Below are 14775 nucleotides of genomic sequence, written 5' to 3' on the forward strand. Positions count from 1 at the left end.
GAATCAGTTCAACTCCATCTGGTCCTATAACCTGTCTTTCATTTTAAGTAGCTTGTTTTGTGATATGAAGATCCCACAGGGTGATGGTCCCCATAATTTCCCATGCCCTGCCAACAGAATCTAATTTTCACCTGGTTGGGAAGCTATTGCTTTGTTCTTCACATTTATCATTTTTATTCCCTTTTGATGTCAGGAGTCTGATTATGCAGAACCTTAGCACTACCCTCCCCTAGTTTTGGCATGCTTTGTGATTATCTTGGGATTCAGAATTCTAATCACAGATATGTAAATCCTGGTTACATGTTTACAGCTCATATCCAAAGTGAGCAAAAATGTTTTTAATGAAAAGTAAAAAGAATACATATGATGAAACTTGTAGGACCAAGTTGCATGACTTGTATTAATTAACATTGGCTGATCTCAAAAATATTTAAGCAAAGTCAGACCTGGTTAATACTTGGACAGGAGGCTACCAGGAAATTCAGGGCTATAAATTAGACTTGGATGTGAAGGAGGCAAAAGTAAATGACTTCTGTATTGTTGCCAAGGTAACTTCACGGACAAGTCTATGTGGTCACCAGTAGAGCTCAGCTTGCAGAAATCTTGGCCTTTGCCTTAATTGATGTACATGGATGGAAAATAGAGCCCTATATATTTATTTATTTATTACCCATATTTCTATACCATCCAGCTATACTTATGTACAGAGCTCTTTTGTTTCCTTCAATAATCTCCTGTTTGTTTGTTTGTCCTAATCTATGCAACATTCTATTTAATCTATAGGTGTGCAATTGTTAAATTTCTGAGTCCTATAATGACTTTTTTTTCCAGCTGAGGGCTAGTAATGAGACAGGCTGCAATATGGTTACCACATCTGGATTACAGAAGTCTGGATTACCACAAGGTTGAAGCAAATAGACCCAGAAAATGCTAAATCTTTGCTGTCTTGCAGTTGACCAGATTTTTCTCATATTTTTCTAATATGAGAGTAGGAAGAGCAATGACAGAAAGTGGAGATGCCAGAAAAAAATCCCAAAGTATCTCTGTTAATTAAAATGGCAAGACATAACTGCCAAAGTGTAAAAATCTGCACTTTTGAGGAGAAGCTTTCAAGCGGACGCACAAGGACATGGCAGGGGCTGTATGCAACCTAGAAATATCTATCCCTGAATTAAAATAATATTGAACAATAAATAGGCCAGGACAGATTGTACTTACTTCATGATAAGAATGTAGATGATGTACATCAGCACTAGGATTAAGGACTCCCACCTGTGACCAGCCAAGGGGAAAAAGGAGAACAATAAAAGCAGTGCAGTTCCATGACTATGATCACCTCCTATTCTGAAATTCAGGCCAGTGGCTCAGGGAAGGGTGAATGATGACAAGGGTGGAGCATAGTGGGCAAGGTAGACTCTAATATTGCCTCCAGAGAGTGAGACAGTACCTGCTATAGGTGCAGGGAGAAATCTGGGGCCTCAAAAATGAAGCTGGGTGGACAGGGAGAAGGCAGAGCAACTAACAGAACTTCACAAGTCAAACTGAAAACAGCATATGCTAATTCCTTCCAAGCTTCCGACCTTGAGATGGTACTCATTCTCCTGAGATGTGATTGTGAGAAGAAGGATAAACCCCTAAAATTTTAGGCCAAACTACAAGGCTTGGCCTATGCATGTCCCACACATTTAATTATTTGGAATGGAAGCATCAACCAACAAAATAGTTAGCAATATATAAAGAATGGACAACATACAAATACAACTTAATTTTTGACCCAGCTCATCATAACCTTTTAATAAAACCTGCACTGTAATTCCTTATTACCAACCTTTTCTTTATAGATATAAATTTGGCATTACATGTAAGGTTGATTGGGAGAATTACTTTGATTCTGATTCAGAGTGGGCTTGATCAGTAATGATCAAAATGACATAGTCAAGAATGCAGCGGGACCAAATCTTGTGCACTCAAACCCTTGCAAGCTTCTAAGACATGCTTGTTTTCCCTTTCGTTCTTCTCCAAACTTTCTTCAGATAATAGGAGCCTCTGCTATTTCCTAGCATTTTGTGGACCAAGGCCCTGATGTATTAGTTTTTCATGGCTAATCTGCAGGAATATTGGGAACCCAAAAAACTACACTTTCCATACCCCCTTGCACTGGGGATACTATTATGAGTGTGTACTGCAGCATCCCAAGTATAATGAGGGCTTGGGGCAAGTAATTCTCAGGACATCCCTACTAAATTCTGGAAATATAAATTTCCAGCTACCATTTCAATGTGGTAGATGCTAGAGAATAATGAAAGCCTCATTGAAGTATCTTCCTATTGTAGAAGCCATCTCCACATATGTTTGGTGATGGTAGTAGCATTAAGCTGAAATTACAGCTCAATGTATCTGAAAGGATGCAATAAAGCTTCAGAACATAGTGAAACAGAGACCTCAGCATGCCAGACGGAGATCACAGAGATCCATTCATAGTGTAGTAGTAGTAAGAAAGTCATATTTGCAAATGGTTCAACTGGCCCAGAGGTTGCTCATCACAAAAAGACCCTTTCTGGTGGCATCACCAGGATGGCTATGGCATTATGTAAGAGCCTAGGGTTCCCCAACATCCTTTCATCTATTCTGAAAAACTATGATTTAGTTGATGCTTGGCATCATTTAAACTGTGCTAGCAGAGATTTCTCATATTACTGTATTCTCTTGGGCCTATTCAATATTAGATTCTGTACTTACCATCAGGAATGTAATTCAAAACAGCAGCACACAAACTGGCTGTAGACCCATCTCAGATCATGCTTTTTTAAAAAACGGATCGAGATCGACCATAAAGAGGCTAATACTAGGAGTTAGAAATGTAATCCCTCACTCCTTAATACAAAGGAATTCACTCTGAAACATCCTCTTATATTAAAGTTAACAGTACTACTGGGGTTGAGCTGTACAGTGTTTTCAATTAAAGTTTTTGGGGATGGGGTACAAAAACAGCTGATCCAAAAGGGCTGGGAAAGAGAGGTTTTCTCTTCTAATTTTAAAAAGATTTAGACAAATCATTCTATTATTTAGTTTTCCTGCAGCATGGAAATTAGTCCCTGAGTTGTTTAGCAGAACATTGGTTTTCCTTACTTTTCTTAGTTGGCAAAGACAACCATGCTACTTACCAAGCAACTTTTTCATCATAAATAAACTGAGGAGAAAATGGAAAAAAATAAATATTACCATGTAGAACTGCTTATAAAATATGTAATTCTTTTTTAAAAAGAATCTCATATCACTGTCTATATTTTTATGCTGGCTCTGTAGCCCAAATTATTCTACACATTTCATTCTCTCTCTCAAACTGTTTAAGCATCTGTAATATTAAACGTAAGATTTTTTTTGAATTAACATGCTAATTAGAGCAGAAAGCCAGAGTTTAAATAAATACCACATACTTATATTTATAAATACCATTTCAGAGTTTGAGTCTCCAATTTGACTATCCAACAGCAATTCGTCTAATTTTAATTAAAATTTTGTACATTAAATCATTTATATGGAGAAGCAAATAAGCGTGTTATTAAATTCTGTTAAGTTGTTGTACACGTAACGCATGTGACCCTCCACTTTGAACTGTGAACTTCATGTGAAGAACTCAGTTGGACAAATAGCTCATTTGTATGCCACTCACTGTCCTTTCTACTAAATACAAATAGATTTTCCAACTTTCTATAATCAAGAAGTAAAGAACTTGTATTTTATTTAATTGAAAATCAAGTGCTTAGAAATCGACAGCATGATAGTAGCTGTCTAAAATTCTCATTCAGCAAGTATAACTGCAGCCACAATGAGCTAGCAATTGATTGTACTCTTCGGTCACCATTTGTATCTGAGTTGTAACACTCTGAACTGTGCCACTACATTAGAAGTTATCATGTGGCATCTCTCTGCATAGTGCCACTACTTCCATATAAATGGATAAAACTGAATAGTAATTCTGACCTACATCCAGCCTTTCCCCTGATGTGGCTTTATACGCACACATACATTCTTATACTGAATGTGGGAAAACCTTTTAAAATTCGAGCCCTCCATCTACATGTATTGAATTCATAGTCTGTGATTCTAGCAGCTCCTTCAACAAACATGTAGCTGTATTCTCCTTCTGGGATGTGGTCCAAAAAGCAGCTTTCCTCTATAGTGACCACCAGAGTGCACTGACATCCTGCGCTTCTCCTTGACTTTTGCCCTTTTTCTTTCAAATGGGTCTAGAATGATGGTAGCAAATTAAAGAGCCTAGAATGTTTAGGAGTAATATTTGCATGGTCTCACTTCTACCCTTCAACTTCCTTTATAGTTAGGCAGTTAAAAATATACCTCTGGTTATCTGCTTGTTCTTAGTTGTCACCTGTAATTACAGGCATCGTTATGAAGTAACTTACATGTTGGGAAACATATCCATGCAATAATAAAGTATCTTAGCAGAGGCGGACAGCAAGAATTCACTTCTGGTTTTACAACCTTACTTTTTTGCCATCTGAAATTGGCTAAAGATTTCTAGAATATTATATGACAACTGGAAAAAAGGAAAAGCTTTTGTACAGTCCTTAACCAGAGAGGTTACCAGGGGTGTGGTGCTCCTAATTACAGGGCAAATTGATATCCAGATCTCCATTGTGCTAGATTGCTGCATTTGTTTCTTCTGTCACTTCCACTCCCAGGGGCCATGCATGCTTTCAAAATACTGCTTTGGACTTTGTATGAGCTGAGCTCCTTTCTGCTATGCAATTATTCTGCATGAGTCTTGAGAAGGTGCAACTGCTAAAGGCGTCAAGTCCTTAAAGCAGTGTTTCTCAACCTTGGCTGGCTGGGGAATTCTAGGAGTTTAAGTCCACACACCTTAGAGTGCCCAAGGTTGAGAAACACTGCATTAAAGTGAATGTGTCTTTTAAAGCAGCCTCTCTTTTTTTTTCAGGATTGTGCAAGAGGCTGAAAAAAAGGGGGAGGGGATTGTTTTAATGAACAGTAGAGCAGTGTTATGCTTATGTGAGGCCTCCAAGCACTTCTTCCAAATCACTTTGGAATTGTGCACAGCTCTACTTCCATATCAAAATTTCCATATGAGATGTGGAGTGAAGAAGTCAAAGGAAAGAGACAGTATCAAGGAGACAGAGCTGCAAACAACCTAAGGAGGTAGAATAAAGTAATCACACTGAGTGGTGAGAGACACCACCTGCTTGAACTATTAGACTTGCTGTCCCAATTCATACAATTTGTTCTTTACTTAATTTCTTCTCAAAATGAAGACATAATTATCAGCATCATACAGAGTATTAGCACTTTCAAAATACAACCAATCATGCTCTCACCATACAAATTAATATCTATATAAATATCCACTATAGTATTAGCAAGCAAATAGTTTATTGAATAAGTCTCCAGGCCATATCAAGTATACTACAAGTAACAACAATACATACATACATCTTAAAACAGAACATTATTATTTAAATCTAAAACTAATAAATTATAAACTTTAAAATATAGATCTAAAGTCTTTTAACCCATATCATGTAATACTTTAAAATGGTTAACAAAGTACAATAAAAACTATAATACTCCTAGTCAAGCTCCTGGGAGATATAGGAGCTACATAATATGTCATGTCTGGCAGATTCTACTATCCCTTTCCCCCTGCAAAGAAAGCTACCCTCTGTGTCACAAACGGATTGGCACCTTGTAAGAGGAAATGTATTTTACTTTCAACATTCCAATTCCTGAGATCCTCAAGGAATGAGAATAAGTAATGATCCCCATATTTAATACACAACCATCATTCTAATATGTAACGTGTCAGATCATCTTTTTCACTTGCCCCACAAACTCTGTATGTCTATCTTGTGTTGGGTACCTTGGAATCTCAAGATAGTATTAAGAAAATCCCAGTTCAGATAATAAATGATATAGAATCATGCAATATAAACTAATCTCTTTTACTTTCTTATTTTCCAGTAGGAATTTGACTTTCATGTAGTTGCCTATGGAGTAGACCATGTTCTCAACCCAGCTGAAATCATGAGAGTGTGTTAGTTTTATCAGGTAGAGCCCCTCTCTGTAGCAACCACATGTTGAATTTGTTCATATAAAAATATGATGGAAGCCAAAAAATTATGGATTATCACAGGATTAGCATGGCTACCAGGTGTGGCCTGCAAAAATCTCGACTGCCACTAGATAGGAGAAAAGAGATAAATAAACATCTTGGGTTTTTTGCCGCCAAATGGCATTAATCCAGATTTTGGCAGCCCAGAATTGTAGCCCTACTTGAAAGTATACCAGTATATTTGAAAAGTACACAGGCTACCATTTCAGAGCCATTATTATAGAACATACTGATTATTTTCATAACTAAGGCCATGCGCAAGTATGATTTCTGTCTTCATTAATTCAAGCAGATGCCCTGAGACATATATTTGAAAAGATATCTCAGTCTTGGCCTTTCAGAACTCCAGAAAACAGAGTTAATCCAAAGGGGTTGTTGGTGACACCCAGTGTGATTATTTTTATGACATTTATGATTTTAGTTTCTATTGTGGACATTTTATTTAAATGCTTGTGTTGCTTGTAATTACTGTAAATCGCTAAAGACTTGCAACTGCAGCTGGCATAAATAGAATAAATAAATAAAATATAGCAGGAAATAAACATCTAAAGATGGAAAGGAAGGGATAACAGCTATCCCTTTTGTAAATAGCACAAAATAACATCTTGGCTGTCCATAAAACAAATTTTATGTCAATGTTCAGTTATTAAGACATATTTCTGAATGACAACACATGTTTTAAACTTCAAAATGTGTGCCATTTGCTTTAAATACTAAAATTTGGTGTGCTCAGTACAGCTGTGGCTATCTAAAGCTGAAGCCTCACATTCTAAAGTTTTGAAACAAGATTTTTCAGATCACGATGGATGAAATGTAAACACTCATTAAGAGATAAAGTCTGAAATCGTAAGGAGTGTGACATGTATTCAATTAAATGGAATGTCCAGAAGAGCAAAACAATCAATATATACTGGTAAAAACATCTTTCCTTAGTAAAACCTTATAAAATAGGAACATCAACACTCTTGTTTGTCAAGGGCAGTCAAAGGCTGAGTTCACATCACATTCTTACCCAAGGCTGAATTAACCATGGTTTATTCAGTTGTGGATTTGTACAATTGTACTAATCATAAATTAGTCAGGCCAGCTGGATATATACACAAATGCTAGCCAAAATTTGGTTGGTTAGTTCAGTATGTCATGCAAACACAAACAGCCGAAGAAACTTTATTCAGGAGAATAACCACTCAGTACTTACCAAAATAAGTGCAGCAACTGAGCAGGTATAATACATTGAATCCCTCAAGAGGCTCCAAGAAGACAGTGCAACTATCTGAGGAAACAAGCAAAAAGATACTGAACTGGTGATCATAAGCTTTACCCCAAAACCAAATAGCAAGAAAGGGCTTTTAGAATAATTTGGAACTTTGGGGTATAGTATATGTTTATACTGTACAATTATGTACAGTATAAACATATACTGTACATAACTGTACAGTATATGTTTCCCATATACAGTACAATTGTTCACTTTGAGAGATCTGAAAATGTTGTAGTTTTGAATCCAAAAGGTTACTTCAAAGGAAGATACCTGGTTCTGCACAACGAGAGAGTAGGTCTGTGTTCTGATTTGTGGTTTAGCTTGAATTCAGAGTGAGTCAGGGCAATTTAGACCAGACTTTTACTTTCCTGAAGCCGGGTTCTGCCCTGCTCTGTCCAGATTCAAAACCTTTCTCAATGCTCTGCACTCCGTTTTCAATTCCAGAGCACCACTGCACTGCAAATGATGGCTCTGCAATAGACACACACACACACACACACACACACACACACACGGGCAAAGAGGAAGATTGACATTTGGTTGTGTAAAATATTGGTGGAAAGAATACTGGATTCACTGAATGATAGCCCTATCCTCAACTTAAAGTAACCCTTTTGATTAGGCCGTAAGTGACCATTTGGGATGGGTAGCAAGATAATAGGCAATGGGCTTTGGGGCACTGACAAGGCAGCACAGCAGTCAGCTAAAGAGACTGAGGAGAAGCAGGGCAGGAGCAGATCTTAGTCCACTATGTTTGCAGGGCTTGCTCTGGGAATGCTGGTTCTTTTGCATTTGGACAAAAGTAAACCTGCAGAATGAGATGTCTATGACAGGTCTTGCTGACTCAGGCTAGTTTGTCAGTCTGACTAGGGAGATACCTGAATGACTGTTGTGTAAAGGAGTGGCCAGGAAAGCAACAAGATGGGGCTTTGGCAGAGGAATGTTATCCCTCCCTCCCTGTGCAAATGGCCAGTCTATTCCACCGCTCTTTAGAGACTTGGAGTAGGCCCACCAGAGTTATTCACTGGGGCTGGTTTCTCTAGTTTGGGGGCTTGACCAGTGGCTGGGCTTTCAGGAAGGAAACACACATTTCTGAAGGGGATGGCTTTTTCTGAGAATCCTCACAGCAAGAACTGAATTATTTTTTTCCCAAACTTTGTTCCAGAAGTGGGAACAAGTCAGGGCAGACTATCCCATACCAAGTATGTGTCAAACTCTTTCTGAATCTGACCTTGGATATGGGCCAAGATATCACTTATGAACATGAATGAACGTTTTTTGGAGGTGGGGAAGGGAATAATTATGCTAGTAACCAGAAACAGATTTATGACCATCAGTAACAGATTTATTATTGCTGCTGGCAACTTGGTAATAACAATTTGTTTTAGTGAAAATTGACCAGTGTCTAGCTGTAGACTTGTGTTTTTGCCTCTTTAACGCTAGAAAAAAGGAACACTTTTTTCTCTCAGAAAACTTTGAGGCCTAAGCTATATATGTTGAAGTACTAAGGTGACAAAATCAGATGGCATCTGGAAGAATGCCATTTTTGAATGCTGACTGATACAGACTCATGCAAACTCAAAAAATACAATATATAAAGGAACAATGTGCCTCCAATTCACTCCTTATTATGCTAATGAATGTATCTATTTTTCATAAAAGGGAGCTTTCTGAAATGCGAAAACCTACTACTTGCAGTCTGATGGGATTCGACTCATTATATCATCACAGATCTCTTATTGCTTCATTTCTGTCTCATTCTGCCACTGCATAAAGGTGAGACCTGAATTACTGTTGTCGTCAAATTCCAAATCACTGTATGTGTAAGCCCACCTCTGTGGGCCTGCAGTACTGGGATATTTCAAGTCAGATTGATGGTAATACTCTTCACACTAGTTGTAGAATTCTGATTCCATACAACAAGATCTTCTTTTGAGTTTATTTAGTGGCATGAATCAAGACTATATTATCTGTTATTGAAAATAACCCTGCATCATTTACAACATCTAGTACATTTAGTATATCATAGGCTACAAACTTTTCCTGAGAGTATTTTGTACCAAAACATCACACCCAAAATCATTTTACAGGGCAGGAAGCTCATGTAAACAATCATGATAAAAGAGATCAAAGACTGAGTCAATGTGAATTACTTGTAGTTGGTAAAATGCAGAATTGGAGAACAGAAGCAGTATTTGAATCATCTCTGCTCAAAGAATAGTTGGCACAAACAAATTCGGCACAACCCCCACTCCACCATCTAGAATATGTTTTAACCTACTAGCCATCCAACTATGCACCCAATCATCCACAGGATTTCCTTCTTATATGGTATTTCTGCTAGATAAAACTTACACAACCCACAATCTGCAGATTAAAATCAGGGAGGAGAGAGATTCTGTTAGGGCAAACCTGCTGCAGTTTAAGATATCAATTGTGGCTTCTTCACTGTCTCTTTCTGTACTGCTGAATGCTGTATTTCTTCTACATAAAATTAGTACTTCATTTGCAAGAACTGGCATGACTTGGTGCTTTGCAAGTGTTAGTGTTCTTTGCTGCAGTAGCGCTTTTCTGGATATAACAGGTAAAACTGCTCTTGGGAATAGTTTGGGGGCTCTTCCTTGATCCTTACCATAGCACAAACATGCCCTGATGACAATTTTTTTTAATACTATGTCATCCTCTGACACCTAGCCCAATTTTTTTGCCATGAGTATGATATGGCATACTTCCCTAATAATATGATTGCTGATGTAATGAGGGGATGGGATGGGATCTGTCCAACTCCTACTGGCCACTTTAACTTGTCACTTGAGCACTGCCACTCCTTTGCAGCTATTAACAGAGCTTGCTTGCTACCTATTGCCTCCTTCCATTTCATTCTAAACACCCCTATTTACCTTCTACTTGTCAGCAGACTATTTCTGAACAGAGGTGTAGCTCATTAGATCTTTGTTCAGAAATAGTCCAGCTGACAGCAGGAGCACTGAGAGCGCTCTCTTCCCCTTTAGCCTGTGCACCTCCTCTATATTGGTTATCTGTCAGCTGAGCTATTTCTGAACAGATCTTAGCCCCCTCCTGTACCCACCTTTAGAAAGACACAGGCTGCCCATATATGCCAAAGGTTCAGGGGTGTTCACAGAGTATGGCCAAAAAGTAAAGATGGTGACTGATCATGTGATCGAAACTCCATCAGGCAGCAAAGCTTTGGTCACACCATTGCAGCTGCCATCTTGTTTTTTTTTTTATGGTACCCCATAGATGTCTCTACAAAGGCCCTTGGGATATGGCAGCACTGAGAAGAAATTAGGTTTCCAGATGCTGAAGAGAAATGTACGGAAAGCTTCATATGGGTTATTCGTTCCAGAGATTTGTTTTTAGGACTCAGGTGACTGCCATTAATCTCAGAACCTAAGATGATGCTAAAAGATAGGAGTTGTTTAAAAAGTGCTTTATCTTAGTCGGATATGAGATTGCTACATGATTATTGCAAAATCGCTGTTGTGTAATTGCTGTGATGATGCAACTGACAGCGTATTTGATCAAAAACTATCTTCCTTGAATTGTTTTCCTTCCTTGGTTTGATTAAGATCACTTATATAAAGATTCAAATGCCATTTACACTATCATCTAATGCCATTTATAATAGTTTCATTTATTAATCTGGTTATATGTTTCTGCCATATTCTACATGAAAACCCAAACAAGCAACCAATTATCTTTCCAACAAGGTATGGCTTTATCAGAAGCAAAAGAGAAAGCAAGTGTGAAAAGAGATACAAAATGTAAAGAAAAATCCATGGGGCACTTTGCTCACAGTGCTACCTGAGTTTCTCCCCAGCTTCAGAATTTAACCAAAGAAACTGTACATCTATCCTTCCCCCATGGTTCATTTAGGCTACTAATCCTTTCTATCCTTTAAAATATTAAATGTATATTTTTCCACAATACTTGCATTTTTTACAGGAGTTGGTGCTATCGGAAGAACTAACCAATCCACTGTTGCTACACATTTGCTGAACTAGGTTTAAAAAAAAAAAAAGGAGTTTGATTCTAAAGAAAGTATATTTTCTTCCAAAAAGGATCAGATTCTACCAACTACATCTAGGATTAACCCCTAAATTTCTCTCTTCCTTTTGTTTTTCAGTAGGTAAAAGCCTTCTATACCAGTGGGTTCATGTAAATGAGGAAACAGCAGATTCTGTCTTTGTCTTAGGTTTAACAGTGATTTATTGTATAAGAATTCCCTTTGGCCTATAATGCATCATCATATAATACAAGTGTAGTGTAGGTCAACTTATTTCTTCACCTAGAATAGAATAACATTTTTTAAGAAACCCATGCTGATTTCTACAGATTACTTATCTAGGATGAACAAATATTCAGGTGCTACATTTTGTTAGGATGAATGGAACAGCTATACAAATAGAAAAATTGGGTATTAATACTTTTTCTTCTGAATCTAATTGAGCAGTTGCCAGTAAGCACGAAAAACCCCGCACGCCTGAAAAGGGTGCGAAGCAACAGAAACCCCGCCTCCTGCGCTCGCCAGCTGGGCTCTGCCCTAGGAAGGAGGCTCTGGCAAATCACTTCCAAAAAACAATTGCCTTGAAAACTGCAAGGACTTGTCCAAGCAGTCACTGCAGGGTCAGCAATGACTGAGCGCAGACCAAAAAAAAAAGACAGATAGTACTGTAATAGCCACTAAATATGGCATAATGCTTCATGCTCCACTAATCTCCTGACCAAATTACTATAGTCCCATTATATATGGGACTAGTTTATATTATCTATGGGACTAGTCTCAAAGTCAATTGAAAATGTGATTGTCAAAATTTTAATTTCTATAGTCAAATAGAATTTACTTCCACAATTCAAGAAATTGGAAATTATCCCTAATGTGCTAAACAGTTTGGGATTCAAATACTTAAAGAAGCACCTTTCAGTATGGCAAAGAGTCATTTTGGACTACAGGATAGAGGCCATTATTATATATTTGTATATTTAGATATTTATTTATTAAGCTATTTATATGGTCACCCATTTGCTACTGCCACTTTGGGTGGCTGACAGTGCATTAAAATCCCAAAACAGCAACAATCCCAAATAAGTAAAAAAGAATTACAACAAGGATCAATATACCATGTGTCAGAAGTCCAAATAGATTCTTCCATCTTGCAAATCAATAGTAGAAAAACAGCAGACAAAGCAATCAATAGAGTTTACCTAACATCCTGCCTAAATGCCTGAGGGAAAGCCAGGTTTTTAGTGCCTTATGGAAGGTCAATAGTGTTGGGATCTCTCCTAGCATGGATTTTTTTGTAGCTGACCTTCAAGAAGGAGCCATCTTGTCAAAGGAGTCCAAAGGACTGGCATTTTTTAAGTGATGCTTTAAAGGCTGTCATTACATTGATTCATTTTTTTAAAAGTTTCTAGTGTTCTCTTACTCAAAAGAAACCTGCAACTGCATTCCTATACAGTAGATGTCTACTGAAAAAGAAGTTGAATAGAATTCAGTACATTTTTTGTTTTAGGCTTAATCTTGTAGCATTGACTTTTTTCACTGACCTAGAATGTATGAGAATACATAACAACACATCCTACTGAGCAAATTTAAACCAAATAAAATGCCAGCACAGTTCACAGTGGTCTATGGACAATGATAACTGATTTGTCCCCAAGGGCAAAAATTTCTAGGAAATCCTACAAGCCATTATTTAATTTGTAAAATAAGTAAATTCTTCTTCAGAAGCCCATTCTATGAGATCCAAAAGTCCATTTTATGGAAGATCCTCTTCATATCTCTCAACTATTTATTTCTGGCAATGCATAGGAAAAAAAGTTGCTTACTTATATTATTAACATATATTGATCCAAAGATAAGCAAACTTGTGGCTGAACAAAAGGGTACCCTTCCCCTTATAAATAATTTCCTCCTGATAACTATATGGATATATCCACATAGTTTTCATGGTAGCAATGTGGAAGTGGTTTGCCATCTCCAAAAATAATGTTGTTCCAGAAGTACTGTATGTGTGGTATTTCGGTTTAAGTTTCACTTTCAAATAATTGTGAAAATCAAATCCTTAAACTCCGCTAAAAGGTTCTACTATGCAGAGAACCCAGGAACCTACTGGGTTCCTTGAAATATAAAAAAAATAATACCTATATGTGAAGCAATTCCCACCTTCCTAAAGTGATATTTCGATAGCGGTTCTGCAGAGAGCAGAGACAAATGATTTCTAGACATATTATTCTCATTCTGTACAGGTTAAAATAAGTTTTAGAAACATTTTTGAATCCAATTAATTACCTTACCTGCCCCGCAAATAGGCCACAAACCCCAATTATGCAGAGGATGTTGAATACTGCAGAGCCAACAATGGTCCCAACACCTACATCTCCTTTTGTGATAAACACACCTGGGGGGTGGGAGATAATTTCAGTGTATTATCCAAAGACAGGCACGATTCCCTACCATGAATTAGAACTGTGATTAAAGCAGAGAACATATGTGGAATTAAAAGTGTAGCCAGACGTGATTTCTGCATGATAAATCAAGTGAAGGACAACCACCTTTATGCAAAAATTTCTCAACGTTGATTAAAACCCATACAGCCCTAATCAAGATGTGTCTCAAAGTGAGATGGCAGAATAGGCTGCCACCTGCATTTTTTAATCAGATGGAGGAGGCAAAGTTAGGGAGAGTTAAGTCCTGCTCCCAGCCATTCTAGCTGTTCTTGCAAATAAGCTCTTAAAAATGTGACTTTCCCCATTTCCAGTCTACCTTGTTTTCCTGTTAGGAATACAGTAATCTGTAAAAGGCTTCTTAGGTTTGGGTGGTGCCTGAATATATATTCAGGGCAACCTGCATAAAAGATTGCTCAGAAATTATTTCATTTTCTCCATATAAAGCATGATACAAAGACTGCAGGAGAAAAGTCTCACATTTTTTAAACTGCACATTTGATTGACATGAACTGGAATTTTTGGTATAGACCTAAGAATGCTGGACAGGTTGTTCTAGCTGCATATTTCACTGCAGCGACAACCCCTGCCCTAAGTGCGCTGCTTCCTGCTTGGCAGGAGATTTGGCAAGGAGTTCTGTGCAAACATTCCATAAAGGCGTCTAGCAGCTCTGCCTGCTGCTCTGGCTTCTCTCTCTTCGTGACCACACCGAAGGCGACGCACCAGTCAAATCTACCGTGAGAAAGCCTAGAAGAGCTGAGTTCCCCTCACCTGATTCATCCTTCCCAAAATCACACACTGGAATGTAAGGCCTCCAAGAGCTGCAGAGTCCCCTCTTTCAGAACACTGCTGGTGGTGGGCATTATAATATTTTCTCCGTATTCTTGCTTAGTAGCAACCA

At 37.8% G+C, this 14775-nt stretch overlaps 1 protein-coding gene across 2 annotated transcripts in view; it reads right to left on the minus strand.

The window, feature by feature from the left end:
- SLC24A3 (solute carrier family 24 member 3) overlaps positions 1–14775 on the minus strand; it is a 199601-nt gene that overhangs the window by 41414 nt on the left and 143412 nt on the right. For both annotated transcript variants that reach the window (XM_088131436.1, XM_088131435.1), the window contains exons 6-9: positions 13725–13828; positions 7344–7418; positions 3165–3190; positions 1219–1272 (exon numbers count right to left, since the gene is read on the minus strand). In XM_088131436.1, the coding sequence (XP_087987562.1) occupies positions 1219–1272; positions 3165–3190; positions 7344–7418; positions 13725–13828 (259 nt within the window). The remainder of the gene's footprint in view (positions 1–1218; positions 1273–3164; positions 3191–7343; positions 7419–13724; positions 13829–14775) is intronic.

The sequence above is a fragment of the Python bivittatus genome, unplaced genomic scaffold (assembly GCF_059951505.1).
Source record: "Python bivittatus isolate LINGU-HERP-01145 unplaced genomic scaffold, Pbiv_v1 ctg000960_np1212, whole genome shotgun sequence".
Taxonomy (NCBI): Eukaryota; Metazoa; Chordata; class Lepidosauria; order Squamata; family Pythonidae; genus Python; species Python bivittatus.